Source organism: Tachysurus fulvidraco, chromosome 1, assembly GCF_022655615.1.
Source record: "Tachysurus fulvidraco isolate hzauxx_2018 chromosome 1, HZAU_PFXX_2.0, whole genome shotgun sequence".
Taxonomy (NCBI): domain Eukaryota; kingdom Metazoa; phylum Chordata; class Actinopteri; order Siluriformes; family Bagridae; genus Tachysurus; species Tachysurus fulvidraco.
The window spans coordinates 40,065,969-40,086,272 of NC_062518.1; the positions used below are offsets into that span (position 1 = coordinate 40,065,969).

The window sequence follows — 20,304 nt, forward strand, 5'->3', positions numbered from 1 at the left end:
AGTTGGTGGTGCAATGAATTGTGGGAAATAGAGTCCTGATGATAAAGTGCAGCAAATCCTCTGCAAGCCAGCAGAGAGAGCCCTCATGGCTCTCATAACAGTATAAGCTTGTTCAAAAATGACAGAAACAATAAATGTTGCTGAAAAATAAAGTCTGTCTCATTAAACTTAATTTAAATAAACGAATATTCGAATATTCGTTTTTGTGAGCTCAAATAGTTGAATGTGATATTTGCGGAAAACGCCCATCTCTACTACATTTAACAATTATTAAAAAACAGGCACGTGGAACCTAGTTAGCAAGTGAATAACTCAAACAACAAAATTACCAGCTAACTTACTTTAAATTTGCAAGAACTAATAGACTAATACAATAACAGGCTTAAATAAACCCAAAACATAAGTCATATACACTACACCATCACTAATGACTTGACTAATCACAGACTAATGACAGTATTTATTGCAGTGTTTATTTTGAGGTTTTAATAATAAGATTATGTTTCTGCAGAGAGTCCTAAAGCTGTGGTGACCATAAAGCCTGACAAACATGTGTTCAGAGGAGAGACTGTGACTCTCAGGTGTGAAATACAAGGAGGAGGAGACACTGAGTGGACATACAGCTGGTATAAAGATGACCAAATCTACCAAGACCACAAAACCCAGGAGTTCAGCTTCAGCTCAGTTAGAAATGAACACAGTGGTAAATACACTTGCAGAGGAAGGAGACGCAGTGACAATCAGAGAACAGTGATGCTGTTACTCTCACTGTATCAGGTGAGTATGTGAGTTTATGTTAACTTATATAATTTACATAGAGCCAGATGCTGTTGGATCTATTTTTGGAATGTAAATTCCTTTTTACAGCATTGACCACAAAATATTTTAACAGTTTTTAATGGGATGTTTAGTCATAGCGAGTGTTTTTATAGTGTATTAGTAGCAGCATGTCTCTGTCTGTAGTAGTGTAGTATTGATTGGTGTGATAAACACTCTGAGAGCAGCACATGAACTGTGTGTTTCACCTCCAACTACAGAAAAACCTAAACCTGAACTCACAACAGACCTTAAAGTAGCTGCACTGACAGGAAACTCAGTGATTGTGTCCTGTACACTGACACCACAGTCTGCTGGATGGAAGTTGTACTGGATCAAACCCACACAGAGCTCTCAGACTGAGACTGAATCACAACACTACTTCATCAGTTCAGTAAGAGTCTCTGATGGAGGTCAGTACAGGTGCAGAGCTGGAAGAGGAAACCCAGTCTACTACACAGACTACAGTGATGTACTCTGGGTAAATGTTACTGGTGAGTAACAAAGTAGACCTGTGTAAAAGTCTTAGGCAAATTCAACGAATTCAAATAAAAATGCATTAAAAATAATAATAATAAATGTTTAAAAAATTGCTATAGTAACAATAATAGAGTGAATATTTGGTGTGAAACTGTGAAGTTTTATAAGGTAAGTGACTAGTAAGTCAAAACCCAGCAGCTTAATTATATTTAAAAGTCTAAAAAGGTTTATTACATGATATGATATGTGTATTTTTGGAAAAATTTTGGAAATCTAAAATGTTCTTATTCATGGCTCACTAATGGAAAAGAAATAGAATAAATATCTATAACACAAAACTGTACAAAATACTTAATACTATTATACAGTACACCTCTTAATGAACTTTAGGTAATATTGTTACATATTAATATAAATATATTTATAGTTACAGCTGTAACTACTGAGCTGTTATGTGAAAATAATGTGAACTTCTGATTTGAGCATTAAACTGTGGTGTCCTATAACATGAAATAATATATATTTTCTTATGTGTCCTGTAATAACTGTTTATGTTTAAACTCCTTAGATGTATGAGGCAGGTGAACAGTGTCTAAGTAGGTCAATTTAAGCAATTAAATGTTTAGTCCTGGGTTCATTTTTAATGTTACACTTATTAACATACAGTACTGCACATATACAGTGTTTTCTTTCTCTTTCCTACAGATGGTACTGTGATCCTGGACAGTCCTGTACATCATGTGACTCAGGGACATAATCTGACTTTACGCTGTTTATTTCACAACAAAAAGATCCCAGGCTCTGGTGTTGATTTCTATAAAGATGATTCCATCCTTCACTCCCAGACTACAGGAGAGATGACCATCAGTAGTGTCTCAAAGTCTGATGAAGGTTTCTACCACTGTAAACACCAGGAGAGAGGAGAATCACTGAAAAGCTGGGTTTCAGTCAGAGGTGAGAAATATTTATTCAGATAATCTAGAAAGCAATAAAACTGAATGGGAATATAGTAAAATACCTAATGTGGTGTGATACAGCTCAATATATATAGAAAGTACATACTTTAGAACTAATCACATTAATATTTAAATTACAGTCAGATTCTGCAGCTCTGTGGTATTTCTGCATGTTGTGTATGATATGTATCTTCATTTGAATCTTATATTTATTAGAACTGTTTGTATTAGACTCTCCTCAATATTATAATTAATATTTTACTACTCATCATATCGCATGTAGGAGCTTTAATGTCAGTGCTCAGACTGATCAGCAGTCTAGTAACAGTTTCTGTGTATCTGCTGCTGACCATCATTCTGGCAGTGAAATGTTTCAGAGCTCGAGGTAAAAACATTTTCAGTCTATTTCACATAATAAACACACTGACATGAGGTAACAGGACAATTTGATTTGAGTCTGTACTACCATTTTACCTGAACATTACCACAATACACACTTTAGTTACATTATTAAAGCACCAAAATTAAGTTACAGTAATGATTATATAATTAAAGTACAGATGCTAAGAAATAATAGTTTAGTAAAATTGAGTATGTAATTGTGTGATTTCTGTATGATTGAAATGACAGGATGTTCATCTATTTGTAGTAATCCATTCCATATTGGTTTTGATAACTAAAAGAGAATTTTATGTAATTTTTAGTCATCATTAGGAATTGTATTCTAATTGTATAAATTCCATTCACCATTTGTCAATAAAAACTGTTTTCTTTATTTGACAATTCAGAATGATGAAGACACCCAGAATGCTGTTATAGAGAAGTAAACAAGAAAAATCAGATTTTAGGATTGTGAAATAATTTTGATTTCTCACATTTAAATACTTACTATAAGATGTTTTTTTTTTTTCTGAAGTTTACACACTTCTTCATGGGGTTATGAATTATATCAATGCAGTGTACATTAAAATTAACTAGATATTAAGATCATATCTTTAATCTCTACTCTCTATCTAGTTATATTCATCTTCATATAACTGGGTAAAATATTTTATATTTTAAGTAAACTTGTTTTTCTACAGATGCCATTGGCAAACAGAATATCATCTATGTACATTGTTAACTAACTCTGATCACAGAGGACAGGTTAGGAGGTTTATTTTAGTTTATCATTGTAGTTCATGATTAAATGATTTGACAGAAAAAAACAAAAACAAAACAAAAAAAAAAAAACAAAGTCGGTGTTTTCTAGTTAGGCATCTGGACTTTTTTTAGCATGTGCTGGAAAGAAAACACATCCAGTTTGTCTTATTAAAGTGACCTTCTTTCTGTTCTGATTATAGTCAATAATTTCTTTTAGAAGTCAACCATTTCTATTAATAGTCAATAATTTACAGATTTTTTTTTACAGAGAATGTGTTGAAAGTGGTGACTCAGTGCTTCAGTGTTTGCATTAATCTTAATTTTGTGAGTTTAATTCACATCACCTTGAGCAAAACTCATCTGTTCATCACTTAACTGCTCTTTTGTATCTTGTCTCAGATGTAAGTTGCCAGGAAATTTAAAATGAAAATGTTTGGCATTAAAAAAATATATATCAAGTCAAGAGTCATGTCAGGAAGCTTTTATTGTCATTTCATCCATACATAGCTGTTGCAATATAATGAGACAAGGTTTCTCCAGGATCATGGTGCTACATACAGTAAAACAAAGACAGAGCCAGTGTTGTATAGAGTACAAGAAAGCAATACTTGAGTAAAAGTACAAGTATCGTACTAGAAAAAGACTTTGGTAGAAGTGAAACTCACCTTTTAGAATATTACTCAAGTAAAAGTCTTAAAGTATCTGATATATACTGTTTTTAAGTACCAAAAGTAATTTTCTGATATTTAATGTACTTAAAGTAAAAGTAAAAAAGTAAAATTTCAGTTATTTTCGCTAGGCATAAGAGGCACTTCATCCGGTAGGAAGAATCTTTCATTCCAATGTACAGAAACATTTCTTGCAAATACGGCCACGGGTAAAGTTATCTTCTTCACGCTGTTCACCACTATCGTCAGGGTAGTCACCTACGACAGGGGAGGCCAAAATGCGGCTCCCGAGCCGCATGCGGCTCTTTGCCCGGTTTCATGTGGCTCACGTTCATATCGAAGTTTGTATTTGTGTCTTTTTATTGTGTGTGTTTGCTTCACTTGAGTTCAGTACGGTATTTTCGTCAACACGCATGTGAGTGGGATGAAAATACCTCAAGGTTTCCCAGTAAAAGCAAAATCATTTGAGTAAACAATTTGTGTCAAGTTCGCTCTCAAAATAGCAGGGAAAAAAGGTGATGTTCATATGTGTCCATGTGTATGATGTGGCACTTTGCAAAACACAGTAAAAAATGTGGCTCTTGGTCTCTGACTGGTTGGCCACCCCTGGTCTATGATAATGGGAGGTCCTCCAGCAGGTGCTTCCATGGCGGTTTCAGTTGTGCTTCTGCCTCCTTTTGGCAACATTACGCTGAAATAGAGTGTGCGGATCTGCGTAATGCAATCTAGGAGCAGTGATTTGCCAAACCTCCCTTATTGCAGTAGCACACATTGCTTCTGATTTTATTTTGTAGTAACGAGTAACGAAGACACTTAGTGGAAATATAGTGGAGTAAAAGTATACATTTTATCTAGGAAATGTAGTTGAGTAAAAGTGAAAGTTGACATAAATTTAAATAGCGAAGTAAAGTACAGATACGTGAAATTTCTACTTAAATACAGTAACGACGTATTTGAACTCCGTTACATTACAACACTGGACAGAGTTATTCCTAGCCACATAAATGATATAATTTATTACAAACCATTTCTATTAGAAATACCAGTATCTTAACTATAATGCAGAGCAGGTCTGTCAAAAGGCTTTGATAGTATAGTTTTAAAAAGTGGCTTGGCTTTCTTTCTTTCTTTCTTTCTTTTTTTTAAAGGCTTTTGCACAATGTTACTTTTGAATATGCAATTTAAACTTTTTTAGTGTGCATTTCTTATTTAACTCAGGTATGTTCTGAAGAAGAGAGATTACTGTAAATATACAATACATTGCCTCGTTGTTTGTTGTCAATGTTTATAGCCAGAAGGTGTCGCTGTTCAGTAGCGTTTCAAATAATTGAACCATTTTTCGAGAGTCGGTTTACATTTACATTTACATTTACAGCATTTGGCAGATGCCCTTATCCAGAGCGACGTACATAAGTGCTTAAATCTCTAACACTGAATACATTAATGCTGGTTCACTAGGTTACATACTTAAGATACCATGAGTTTAAAACATTTGTTCAAAGTTACAATGAAAAAGTGTCAAAGGTTTTTTTTTTTTATGCAAAAGATAAGGAAAGAAGTGCTTGAAAATAGCCAGTGACTCAGCTGTCCGGACCTCTAGGGGAAGTTCATTCCACCACCTTGGTGCCAGTACAGAGAAGAGTCTTGTAGTATACTTGCCTCTTACCCTGAGAGATGGTGGGACCAGTCGAGCAGTGCTGGTAGATCGGAGGTTGCGGGGTGCAGTGCGAGGAATGATGAGGGCTTTGAGGTAAGAGGGAGCTGGTCCATTTTTGGCTTTGTAGGCCAGCATCAGTGTTTTGAATCGGATGCGTGCAGCTACCGGAAGCCAGTGGAGGGATCGCAGCAGCGGGGTGGTATGCGAAAACTTGGGCAGGTTGAAAACAAGCCGGGCAGCTGCATTTTGGATCATTTGCAGAGGACGGATTGCGTTCATAGGTAGACCTGCTAGCAGTGCATTGCAGTAATCCAGTCTAGAAATGACAAGAGACTGAACAAGTACCTGGGCAGTCTGTGTGGACAAAAATGGCCGAATCCTTCTAATGTTGTAGAGAAGAAACCGACATGAGCGAGTCACATTTGCAACATGAGAGGAAAAGGACAGTTGATTGTCCATGGTTACCCCAAGGTTGCGAGCAGTGGCTGAAGGGGAGATCAGATCGTTGTGCAAGGATATAGCAAGATCATGAGCTGGGGATGAATCACCTGGGATGAACAGCAGTTCAGTTTTGCTAGGATTGAGCTTTAACTGATGAGCAGTCATCCATGATGAAATTTCTGCCAGACATGCTGAGATCCGGTCAGAAGCTGTGGCATCTGAGGGTGGGAAAGAGAAGATAAGTTGTGTATCATCAGCATAGCAGTGGTAAGAGAACCCATGTGATGAAATAACTTCACCAAGAGAGTGAGTATACAAGGAGAAAAGAAGAGGACCAAGTACTGAGCCCTGTGGGATGCCAGTGGAGAGTCTGCGTGGAGCAGATGTCACTCCCCTCCATGTTACCTGATATGAGCGTCCTTCCAGGTAGGAGGCAAACCATTACCAAACTGATCCGCAAATCCCAGGACTCTTGAGGGAGGATAAGAGAGTCTTGTGGTTGACCGTATCAAACGCTGCTGAAAGGTCAAGGAGGATAAGAGCGGATGATAGTTTGGCTGATCTAGCAGTATGTAGCTTCTCAGAGACATCCAAAAGGGCTGTCTCTGTAGAGTGAGCTGCTTTAAAGCCAGACTGTTTGGGATCTTGGAGGTTGTTCTGTGAGAGATAGACAGACAGTTGATTATAGACAATGCGTTCAAGAATTTTTTAAAGAAATGAGAGAAGTGATACCGGTCTGTAGTTACTGATGTCTGATGGATCCAGAGCAGGTTTCTTTAGGATGGGAATAACCCTTGCTCTCTTGAAAGTAGTTGGTACCTGACCAGATGCTATGGATCTATTGACGATAGTGGAAATGAAGGGCAATAGGTCTTGTGAGATGGTCTGGAGCATAGTGGTAGGGAGTGGATCCAATGGGCAGGTGGGAAATGTGACAACGAAGGTGTATGGGAATCCATACTCTGAGATGTAAGTGCAGTCGGGGCTGAAGTGAAGGTCCGGCAGATTTCCTCAATCTTCTCCTGGTAGCAAGAAGCAAAGTCTTCTGCAGTCAGGGAGGATGAAGAAGGTGGAGCCGGGGGGTTGAGCAGAGAAGAGCTGATGTTGTGGAATTTCCGAGGGTTGGAGCTTCAAGCTTTTCCTTGTAGAAGGAAGTCTTGGCAGAAGTCACATCTGAGGAGAACTTGACAAGAAGTGTTCTGTAAAAATCAAGATCTGCATCAAGTTGTGATTTCTTCCACTTTCTCTCTGATGATCTTAGCTCTCTTCGATTGTTGTGCAGCACATCTGAAAGCCAAGGAGCAGAACAAGAAGTTTTCTTGGGTTTAGCGAACATAGGGCAGAGGGAGTCCATAGTTGAGGAAAGAGATGAGAGGAAAGTATCTGTGGCTGAGTCTAATTGTAGTGAGGAAAAAGACTTAGCATCAGGAAGGGAAGAAAGAGTGCCAGAAGCTACAGATGAAGGGGAGACAGAGTGAAGGTTGCGGCGAGTAAGAGCGAGAGGGTGAGAGGTAGTTTTAGGTAAGATAGGTAGAGTGATGGTGAAGGATACCAGGTGATGATCAGAGACGTGGAGTGGGGTAGCAGTCACATATGTAGCTGGAGAAGGACGGGTGAAAACCAGGTCCAGGACATTGCCTCCTTTGTGTGTGGGGATGTAGCTGTTGAGTGTGAGGGAGAAAGAGTCGAGAAGACACAGGAGGGAAGAAGAATGTAGCTTGTCAGAGGGGAGGTTGAAGTCACCAAGCACTGTCAGGGGGGAGCTATCGGAAGGGAAAGCACTAAGCAGTGAGTCCATTTCTTCCAGGAAGTCTCCTATGGGGACCAGGAGGGCGATAGACAACAATGATAACAAGGTTGATAGGAGAGGTAACTGAAATGGCATGAAATTCAAAAGAAGAGATGGTTAAATGAGAGAAGAGTAGAGGTGTAAAGCACCATTTCTTTGACAACAATAAACCTGTACCACCACCCTTGCCTGTTTCTCATGGTGAGTGAGAGAAAGCATAGGCAGAGGATAAAGCAGCTGGTGTAGCAGTGTTCTGTGGGGATATCCAGGTCTCTGTTAGAGCAAGAAAATCAAAGGAGTAATGGGAAGTTAAAGCAGAGATAAAATCAGCTTTCTTTACCGCAGACTGACAATTCCAGAGCCCACCTACCACTACTGTTTGAGACTTACACAACAGAGGAGGGTAGATGAGGTTATTGGGATTGTGACCTCTGCTTTGTGGATGAGAGTGTCTGGGAGAGTAGGCCTTGAGTACAGAGATGGGTTTACCTGTCGCCCCCCCATTTTCATGATTTTCGCCTAGATGACATACCCACATAAAAAGTGGTACAGCTCCCATATACTTTGACACACAGAGGTGAGCTTGGTCTCATTGGAAAGAAGAGAGTCTCTAGTTTCCGACACAAGTGTCAGCTTGATTCTAAGCCTTACTGACACAGAGTTATAGAGGCTAGAATGGAGGGTGTTTATTTCCGTCTGAGTTGTTTACCTGATAAACTGATTACATACATTGCTGTATTTAATGCTGGTTGGTAAACAACAACTGAGGGCCATAGCCACATGTCTTGGCTTTCACCAAAAAAAAAATGAAGTCAAAAGACTCAAAAATGGATTTTATATGAATATTTTTCTATGGACATGTCTGTCTGTTCAGGTTTTTCTTGTTTATATTTTTTACTGTATAACTTTGTATAAAAGGACTGCATGCTTAGTTCAAAAGTCCTATAACAAAGAGAACCCCTCTGCCTATAACTCTGTTTTGAAAAAATGCCTGTAAACTGACACCCTGAGGTGTGAGAGTGTGAAACGTTCGAGAATTGCGCAATAAAGCTGAAAAAAATTAATATGCGCACGCTTATTGCACAGCCCGAACTCACCAGATGTATCATGTTGCATCTCGTTGGAATCGTCTCCTTATTGGCTAAAGAGCTATGATGCTCGCGAAACATCAAATCGCTACTGGACGGAGCAAATGTCAGTCAAAGGGAGGGTCACCCACATAGCATGGAGAGACCTCATTGGCTTCTTAGCTGCCTATCTCGGCCGCACAGGCACTGGTTGGCTCATGCGAGGGCTTGTTTGATTCGTCACATCCTCGACTACAAATCTGACGCGTTTTGAAATTTTGGTATGTGTCCAATGAGACATAGGAGTCCAACAAAGGGCGGAAGTGAAGCTTCGTGTTCAGTTTCCGGTCAAACACATAATTCTTGTGAAGCGAGCAAAGCGTTTTGGATTAAAAGGATTACATTTTCAAGTTTTTTGGACTCTCTGGGATTTTTACAAGCATTTGTTTTGGAAAATACATTAACATTAGTGACAATGTGAAGAAAGGGAAATTTAAAGACCAGCGTTTAAAAGTGAGTAAACAGATCGAACTAGCGCCACCTAGTTCAATTTTCTATCAAATGTTTAAATTACTATAAATCATATTATGCTGTGTGTGTGCGCTTAATAAAATCCTGAGAGTCTAAGCTTTCAAACAATATATAATTTAACCGTGTATTTAGAGGATTTAATGCTTAAAAGTTACAATGAAGTTACAATGAATTTGATGCATTTTCGCCTCCTAGCGGTGGTGGCTCGGTACCGAGACGTAGGCCTCTAACAGGTTAAGGCACATATTTGTAGTCAAACAAGAGTGAGAATTAAGGTATGGTTGAATATATCAAAACAGTACTAGACACTAATGTTAGAGAGAGAGAGAGAGCTACTAACAAACCGAGAACCTTCAATTTAAATAGGTAAGCCCTGCCCCCAATTCACACCTTAAGGGATACTGAAACTACTCCTGATTAATCAGCTGAGAGAACAACAAAAACCAACACTATAAAAATCAACAATGCTATAGAATATAACAATTCAAATCACACTACTCTAGAACAAAGTGAGTTAAGCAGATAGTATACAAAAGACAGGAACCTACTTTACCAGAAGACAATATAATCAAATGTAGAGAGTTAAAGCACACTGAAGAGTAGGCTGGTTCACCTTCAATTTAAATAGGTAAGCCCTGCCCCCAATTCACACCTTAAGGGAGACTGAAACTACTCCTGATTAATCAGCTGAGAGAACAACAAAAACCAACACTATAAAAATCAACAATGCTATAGAATATAACACAATTCAAATCACACTACTCTAGAACAAAGTGAGTTAAGCAGATAGTATGTGGCCCCCTGCAGCGGGGGCCACACCCCTCGGGGCCACGATGACCACAGTCCGATGGCATGCCAGTGGTGGTATATCATAACTTAAAACATGTATTCATAAAAATATTAAGATTGTGAACCTTGACGGCAGCTCCAGCCGGTTTGAAACGTCGCTGATCTGCCTGGAGATCCTGAAAGGCCCAATGAACCTGGGGCTAAGCTTGCGGCTCGGCAGCATCATCTTCAGGTCCTTAGTGGAGAGCCACACCCTATCCCTAGGGCGGTAACGAGGAGACTCTAGACGCCGAGTGTCAGTGTGCCGGCGGGTGTTGCGGAGAGCCCGGCACAGCTGGGTGTGTGCCGACTCCCAGACCCGGTGGCTCTCCCGGTACCAGGCGTCCACCGATGGAACATTTTAGACCAAGGGAACAGGGGCATCTGGAACCCCAGCACGCATTGGAAAGGGGTGAGGCCCATGGCTTCCTGGCAGAGCGAGTTCTGAGCATATTCTGCCCAGGGCAAGAAACAAGCCCAATCCCCCTGATCCTGGCTGCAGTAAGTCCTTAAGTAATGGTTCAGCTCCTGAATCTTACATTCCGCCTGGTCGTTGGACTGAGGGTGGTACCCTGACGTCAAATTCACCGACACCCCTAGGAGATGGAAGAAAGCCCGCCAGACCCGAGATGTGAACTGGGACCCGCGGTCTGAAACTATTTCCTCCGGGAGACCAAAGTTCCTGAACACATGGTGGAACAGGGCCTCGGCTGTTTCAAGGGCCCTTCAGAGGCACCAAGCGGCAGGCCTTGGAGAAGCGGTCCACCGCTACCAAGATGCATGTGTTACCTCCGGACCGTGGCAGGTCGGTCACGAAGTCGATCCCTAGGTGTGACCAGGGGCGCTGAGGGACGGGAAGTGACACCAACTTGCCGACAGGCAGGTGGCATGGTACCTTTGCCATGGCGCAGGTGGCACACTCCTGGTCATAGCGGGTCACCTCCTCTGCCATCCTCGGGCACCAGTAACGTGTCTGAAGGAGCTGAACTGTCCTCCTCTCTCCTGGATGGCCTGTGCCCGGTCCCTCGTGGACCGTCCGGATTAACCCACGATGGCAAGAGGTGGGGACAAAGACACGTCCCTCGGGGCACCCTCTGGGGGCGAGCTCCTGGATGGAGGCAGCCCGGATTTCGCTGTCCACATCCCAGACAATAGGCCTGGAACTGGAACCCGAGTGAAGAAAAGGGCCCAGCGAGCCTGCCTGGGATTGAGTCTCCGGGCCTCCCGCAAGTACTGGAGATTCTTGTGGTCAGTGACCACGGTAAACTGGTGCTCCACACCCTCTAACCAGAGAGAGAGCGGCCCCCACCCCCGTCGAGGAGGCGTCTACCTCAACCACAAAGGGCCTCCGGGGGTCTGGATGACGTAACACGGGGGCGGAGCAGAAGCGCCGGCGGAGCATTTTGAATGCCTCCTGGGCCTCCTTGGTCCACCTCAGGGTCCGTGCCCTACCCCTGAGGAGAGAAGTGAGGGGGGCGGTGATCTGGATGAACCGCCGATAAAAGTCGGCGAAGCCCAGGAAGCGCTGGAGCTCCTTAATCGACTCCGGGACGGGCCAGTTCTTTACTGCTCTCACCTTTCTCTCGTCCATGTGGATACCCCGTGCACTGATGACGTAGCCCAGAAACTGCACCTCCTCACGGTGGAACTCACACTTGGAGAGGTTAAGGTAGAGCTGTTGGGAACGAAGTGCCCAGAGGACCTCACACACGTGGGCCTGGTGCTCCTCCAGGTTCTTGGAGTATATCAGGATGTCATTGATGGTTATACTCGCTCCGGAGATCGAGCTTGGTGAACATGCGTGCCTCCCTTAGGGCCTCGAGAGCTGCTGGAACAAGCAGGAGAGGGTAAGGGAGAGGAGAGATCTGGGCGTTCAGCTGTCGGTAGTCTATGCAGGGACGCAGGCCCCCGTTCTTCTTCCCCACAAAGAAAAAGCTTGAAGCCGCCGGGGAGGATGACTTAGTGATGAACCCCTGCTTAAGAGCCTGCTGGACGTACTCCTCCATCGCTCGATGTTCTGGAGCAGAAAGGGGGTAGACTCAGCCCTTGGGCAGCTTAGCCCCGGGAAGCAGGTCGATGCAGCAGTCACCAGGCCGGTGAGGGGGGAGACGAGTGGCCGCCTGAGGACAGAACACGTCCTTGAAGGCCTGGTACTACTGGGGGATCTCTGCCTGCTTGGACGTTGGGGCTTCTTCTACCCTGGTGGCACCCACCATGGCCTGGGGGACCCTTACGGGAAGCTGGGAGATGCAGTGCTCCAGGCAGTGGGGACTCCAACGCAGAACGTTGCAGGGGTCCCAGGAGCCTGCAGGGGCATGTTGGCTTAGCCAGAGCCTCCCCAGGATCACGCTGACGGTGGAACCATTGAGCACCATGAACTGGATCTCCTCCCGGTGGAACAGTCCCACCTGTAGAGTGACTACTGGTGCACAGTACTTGACCCAGTCCCGACCCAGTGGGGGTCCTTGGATGGTCTGGACGGATAAGTCCTGGGAACCCCTTTCACGGGGGAGCCGTAAGCTGGTGAGGCAGGCTTGCGAGATGAAGTTCCCTGCCGAGCCGGAGTGCACCAGAGCATCCACGGAGAGAGAGAGAGCAGGAGTTAGAAGTGTCACGGTGAGTGTAGATAGAGTAGATATGTTTCTCGGAAACTCTACTGTACTCACCGCTGCTCAAGCTGGGCACGTGGGACATCTAGTGATGGAGTGACCTGGGTTTCCCCAATACAGGCCTTTACCAGACGCCAGGCGGCTGTCCTCCTCTTTCCGGGACAGTCTCTGAGAGCCCAGCTGCATGGGTTCGTTGTCTGAGGCGGTCCTGGTGGAAACCCTGGGGTTAGTGACATGGGGTGGCACGCCGCCAGCCGCTGAGAAAGGCGAATGGACTTCTTAATGAAGTCCTCCAATCCAGTATTGTCCTCAAATACCGCCATAGCTTGTTTTAATTCTGGAGACAAACCCTGCCGATATACCCCCAGTAACGCCAACTCGTTCCAGCCACTAGATGCCGCCATGGTGCAGAAACGCAGGCTGTAAGCGGTGATGTCATCAGTTCCCTGACGCAAAAACCTCAATAAAGTGCGCAGTGAGATGGGCATACACACTTATCATTGGGCTGGCCGAGTCCCACAATGATTGGGCCCAAGTTAGCGCTCTCCCGGACAGGAGTGAGATGAGGAAAGCTACCCTGGACCACTCGGACGGAAAGCGCTGCGGTTGCATCTCAATATAGAGGTTTACCTGGAGTAGAAAGCCGCAGCATGCTTAAGCTTCCCCCGAAAAAGTCCCTGGAAGCGCCATGGGGCCAGGACGAGCCGCGGTGGAGGGAAAGGCGGCTCGAAGCGCGGTGACGAGATCCCGAACCGGGTCAGAGGAGGTGCCGGGTCGGTTCTCCATAGTCAGGTAGGAGCGGGAAGGTCCCTACCTTTAATTTTTGAAGGTCAGTTATTCTGTTATGCGAGACACAGAGGAGGAAGCCGGAGTGAAACAGAGTTTGTTTGCAAAAACACGGAAGTAGAGAAATCCGGTGGTGCGTGGTGAAAGCGTGGCCCACAACGGTCCAGAGCTACGAAGGCAGTCTGTGTTATCCGGTGGTGCGCGGTGGAAGTGCGGCCCACTAAGTCGAGAGTATCGGGATGAGAGGTAGTCGGTGAAATATCCAGGGGAGCACTTAGGAGAAGCGCGAAGCTGATCACGAACACAGGAGTGTAGAGGAATGAACAGCAAACCATAGATAATAACTGACGGTGAGTGCTGGTGAGAGAGGGGATTATATATGGTGGCAAATGAGAGTGGAATAAGAGTCAGGTGTGTGCAATTAGTACGCCGGCGAGCCGCTCCGTGCGGGTGGGGCACGCACGGGAGAAGAGTCAGAGAGCTCCCTGACAGATTGATACCAATGAACATTATAATAAGATAACTGCTATTGAAATCAGTGTGAACTGATGCACTCAGTCTCTCACTATCACAACTTAAGTGGTCATATTCAATACACAGCTAAGTGTGACTGAGAACACAAAAAATAAGCTTTTGGAGGAACTTGTGAGATGAGAACCATATGTTAGTATAACTTTCAGAGCTGGACGCAGAGGGGTACCTGGAGATGCCATCATTTCATATGGATTTTCTGTCACTCTGACTCTGTCAAAAGAACCAGGGAGGCGGCGTCCCACCCTACTCTGACTCTGATTGGCCGTGATTCACAGCCCGTAACCCTAAAACAAACCAATCAAACCAACGATGGCAACGAGTATTACCCAATCAGGGGCAGAATAGGACGCGTCTCCACACAATGCGGGTGGGGTGATTTGCATGTGATGCTGTATAAATATGTAAAGTATGGGACAAATCATGTCCCGTAATGATTTGATACGGGACGCGTCTTTTTGCCTGTAAATACGGGACGATTCCGTATTTCACGGGACGTGTGGCAACCCTATAATATATGTATATATGTAATATATAATATATGTGATATGGTTTATTTAAAGAAGCAGGTCTTTTAATGACCATGTTAGAAACTCCACCATTCTTGTGGAGAAATCTGGAAAGAGATAGGAGTCCTGACATTTATGAGTGGCGTGTTCTACCATTTGGAACTACATGTAGCCTATGTTGTGCCATATACGTCCTCCAGCGTCATGTCATAGACCATCGTGAAACCAATGAAGAGTTAGTGGACTCAGTATTACACTACTTTTATGTGGATAACTGCTGGCAATCCCTTCCCACAACAGACCAAGCCAAGCAACTTTTTGACAAAATGAGACAGTTACTATCAAAGGGCGGATTTGAAATCAGACAGTGCGCCAGTAACTAGCCAGAAGTAATTGAACACTTACAGATTGAGGCATGGTCTGAAAGTAAAGAATTATCTCTCAAAGAGCCCACCATGCGCAATATATACAGAGTAGTAGCCTCCCAATATGACCCTCTTGTTATATTTTGACTTATACCACCCGGGCTAAAATCTTAGTACAAGCTCTGCTACTTCCCTCTTTATCCAAACACAGATCGTGGCTCTGTCGAGTTGCATGTGTTTTGTGATGCATCTGAGCGCGCTTATGGTTCGGTTGCATACCTGCATCTGCAACTTGAGGAAGAAGCTCAAACCTCCTTTGTAATGGCTAGGTCCCATGTGGTCCCTAAGAGGCAGTTATCAATACTACGATTAGAACTGTGCACTGCCCTTACTGGTGCGCAGCTAGCTAAACTCCTCCTAACTGGGATTTCCATACCCATACAAACCTCTGTTCTATGGACAGATTCTACTACAGTTCTCACTTGGATCAAATCGGAATCCTGTCATTACAAAGTATTTGTTGGCATACGGATTACCGAGATACAAGAATTGACAAGTTCAGATGTAAACTCAAAACTAAACCCTGAAGATAACATTACAAGATGCAAATCTCTTTATGATCTCTCTCAAGTATGTCAGTGGAATCAGGGCCCTCACTTTCTACAGCAACCATGAGAAAACTGGCCAATACAGCCCAACTTATCCTCAACAGATGAGTATTTAAGAAAATGATTCTTCTGTGCTCATGTTGCTGTTACTTCATCTTCTCTACCAGCCCCAAACCAATTCACTACATGGCCAGACTTAGTACAATCTACTTATCAGTCTGTGCATGGGGCGGCCACACCCTCGATGTCTGCCACACAGCATTTCAACACTGAAATTAACGGAAGGTAATAAGCTCCATCAGCAGATTAAACTCTTTGTCACCTGAATATAACCAAACAATAGGATTAATTTGATTACGAAAAAACTAGAGATTGATGCTTTGCACCCCATTGTACTCGCACTGGAACACCCCATCACTAAACTCATAATAATGATAATCATGATAATCGGCTCTTTCATCCTGGACCTGAACGTGTCTTTGCCGAATTGCGAAGAACCTACTGTATACTCAGAAGCAGACAGGCCATATGAAATTATCAACGACAGTGCAGAGAATGTCGGAAATGGCATAGTAAACCAGTCAACCCCAAAATGGCCGATCTCCCTGTTGCTCGTTTCCGCAATTATCAGCCACCTTTTTGGTCAACATGAGTTGATTTAATTTATAAACAATTTATGGTAAAAATAGGCAAAAGACATGAAAAGCGTTGGGGTATTCTTTAAGTGTTTCACTATTAGTATTCACGTACACCTGCTACATAGTATGGATATATGATAAAACTCTATTCATCAGCCACTGGAAGGTTGCTGGGGCATTACGGAGGCCAAACGCCATAACAGTATACTGGAGGAAATTATCAGGTGTAGCAAAGGCAGAGATCTCAGCGGCACAAGGGGTAAGAGGAACTTGCCAATAACCCTTAAGAAGGTCCAACTTACTGGTGAATCTAGCTGCCCCAACAGAATCAACACAATCCTCCACTTTTCTGTAATCAGTACAGAAACGAAAAGAGCCATCAGCTTTAGGCACTAACACAGAAGGAGAACACCATGGGCTCACACTCAGCATAGCTAACCCATTTTCCAATAAATAATCAGTTTCCTGCCGCATAATTGCACGCTTAGAAGGGTTCACCTGATATGGGTGTTGTCTAATCGGTTTATGATCACCCACATCAACGTCAAAACACTGTCCTAATGAAGGGTCGGATTGCTGAGCAGACATTAACTGATCACAAGACATGGGCAAATCTACCTCAGGGCCAGGATAGATATTACTCTCATTTGTCATCTCAATGTTGTCACTAACATTTTTACAAGGTTCCTCCTGAGATAGGAAGGACATTGACAAATCAACTACATCACCAAACTTCTTTTGTTGGGCCCGTGTCAAGACACAAACAGGGAACAGAGAAGAATACTGGTCACTAACTTGAGAAGTATCAGTCACTGGTTCAGAAACTACTTTGGGTAAAACGAAAACGCTATTTCCAGCTATGTCATTACCTAGAATGACTGAAACTCCTGCGACTGGTAGCTCGGAGCGCACAGCTACCTTAACCAGCCCAGAGAAATTCTCAGTTTCCAAATATACATGATGTAATGGCACACGAATGACCTCCATACCAATACCTTGAATTAAGACATCACTACCTGCATACGAGGTTTCAGAAAATGGTAGTGTACTTTCCAACACACATGTCTGTGCCGAACCAGTATCTCTCAGTACTCTTACAGACTGTTTCATATCCTCAGTACTTAATGAGACATAACCTGAACATACAAAAGATCTAAACATTGGCTCAATGAGGCAGTGAATCTCAGAGATGCCTTTTGAAACCGCTACTGCATTAACCTTTTTAACCTCCGCTGGCTGCTTAGTTTGCTTCTGCTTGAGCACGGGACAGTTGGCAATGATATGACCCATCTCATGACAATAGAAACAAGTACGAGAGCCTGCTGAGGGATTAGCCATGGTTCCAGTTCTATTTGTAGGCTTAAAGGAATGTGCCGATGCATCTTTGCGAGATGAGGGTGGACTATACACAACCGTATGAGTTAATACAAACTCATCTGAAAATATAGCAGCTTTAGACAGGGTTTCAATTTTCTGTTCATTTAAATGCACTACCAACTGCTCTGGCAGACATGACTTAAATTCTTCCAGCAATATCAACTCTTTAAGCTGGTCAAAATCTCTTACCCCACTAGCTGAACACCATTTATCGAGCAGTGTGGTTTTCTCACGTGCAAACTCAACATAGGTCTGGTGAGGAGACTTAAAAAAGTTTTGTCTGTAGGCTTCCGGCACACGCTCATATGCACGGAGCACTGTCGCTTTAACTGTGTCATAATTCAAACTCTGCTCAAGAGTGAGAGCAGAACATGCTTCCTGTGCCTTACCTGACAGTTTACATTGCAGCAACAATGTCCAAAAACTTTCTGGCCAGTTCAACGTAGTGGCTATTCTCTCAAAAACTGCAAAGTAGGCATCAACCTCATCTTCACGGGACACAGGCACTAAACCAATATAACGACTAACATCAAAGGCAAACGGACTTACGGATGAGGACTCGGCTGTAGCAGACGGTGGCCTGGAGCATTCAGAGGCAATAGGAGACAGGGAGGTTGGTTTCGAGGAACTGAACGTTCCTGGCAGTGGCACTGGCTTCTGCCGCTGAGCTGCCAGGTCGAGCTTTTTCCCTTCAATATCCAACTCCCATTCACGGACTCTCAAGAGCTGCGTGTTGTACTCTTGCCTCTTAATCTCCACTTCAAGCTCCTTTAGAGCGAGCTGCCAACCCGGATCTACCACACCAGCTTGAGGCTGTGCCAGACTTACCTCAGCCTCCTCCAGCTCCGTCCTAGCCTCCGCTCTGCTGGGAACCTGGAGGGGTTGGGTAGTCTGTACTGTGCTTCCCGGGAGCGCTTCCCGCTCAGGTAGGACCCGTTGAGCCGCAAGTGCCTCATATAGTTCCGCTTTGACTACCTTTTTGCTAGCTGTCTGGCAAACTGGCACATTGAAAAAATCAGCAATGAGGAGAAGACTATATACCCACACACACTATACACTGAATATAAAGATATCCCGGATGAGCCCCCAAATCTGTTACAACCCAGTCTAGGGTTGTGCTGCACAGCGTTAAAGCTCGGGATTCAGTGATTGGATATCTTTAAAAATACCACAAGAAACCACACAAGGTAGAATTTGTAGGTAAGTGTTACGGATATAAAGTATTTATATATACAGCCAACAGTACACAGGCATCTCTTCAAGGTGGGCCCAGGCCAAAATAATAAACAAAAAGGTCTAACAGTGAGATAACTATGCTTACCTGAAAACAATGAAAAATACAGGGGAATTTCCCTGGCTCCAAACACACACGGGGGAAAAAGGAACCACTCCCAAAGAAAAAAGGCAGCCACGCCCCTACTGCCAGTGAAACAGGACAATTGTACAGTGATTATATATATATATATATATATATACAAAAGTGCAACACAGCAACAAGTCCAAAGGGTCAACCAAGCTCAGTCAAAAAAAACAAAAACAGGCAGAAGTCAATACCAGAACAAAATAACAATAATCCAACTATCACAACACCACAACAACAAACCACCACAACAACAAACCACCACAACAACAAACCACCACAACAACAACAACAAACCACCACAACAACAAACCACCACAACAACAACAACAAACCACCACAACAACAACAACAACAAACCACCACCACCACAACAACAACAACAACAACAACAACAACAACAACAACAACAACAACAACAACAAACCACTACAAACAACACCCTCCTCCTTCTTCTTCTGCTTCCTCTTTATATAGACCATTAGTGATGATGTCATCAATATGGGGGCAGGATCAGGACAGGCTAGGGCAGGTTGCAAACTCTGGCCTGGAATCAACCTGCACACAGACATGTACAAAAAACACAATACAATACCCTATTTTCACGGGTTGTAACACTAGTTTGTACAAGTTTGTAAGATTAATTAAACATGATACACTGTCTACTTCTGTCAGTAGCAACTTAAATATAAATAAATGTCCTCCTTCATTAATGAATGGAAATGATTTTTCACTACTCCATTATGTGACTAGCTGAATCTAATAAAACAAACAAAAAAAAACTTTAGAGAAAGATCCACTTATATCATGTTGAGATGATTTATGAACCTGAGTGAGGTAGCAGGGGAAATTTACAAGATCATTCAGTTAAATAAAGTTATGTTGTTTAAATTGTTGAAATTGTTGCTAGAATTTTTGGTGGTATAGAGGCGGACTTAAAAATATCACACCAACTTGCATTACCACGGAAAACTTTCTATCCTTTTTGTGTAAGAAGACAGGAAGTGTAAACGCTTAAATACAAATCACTGATCATTTCGTCATTTATCAGTCTGACAGAATGGAGCTGTGGACACTCCGTATGATGATCTGTGAGTAAAAATGTTTTCTTTGTGTCTTTGAGTGAGTGGTTGGTTTAAAAATGT

General features: G+C 43.2%; 2 protein-coding genes across 3 annotated transcripts in view; both read left to right on the forward strand.

Moving 5' to 3' along the window:
- LOC125145559 (Fc receptor-like protein 2) overlaps positions 1 to 20,304 on the forward strand; it is a 91,364-nt gene that overhangs the window by 41,204 nt on the left and 29,856 nt on the right. Inside the window, exon 10 of the mRNA XM_047818923.1 lies at positions 2,646 to 2,680. Coding sequence (XP_047674879.1) covers positions 2,646 to 2,680 — 35 coding nt within the window. The remainder of the gene's footprint in view (positions 1 to 2,645; positions 2,681 to 20,304) is intronic.
- Positions 1 to 20,304, forward strand: part of LOC113663000 (Fc receptor-like protein 5) — a 161,442-nt gene that overhangs the window by 27,546 nt on the left and 113,592 nt on the right. The gene's annotated exons all lie outside the window — the stretch shown is intronic.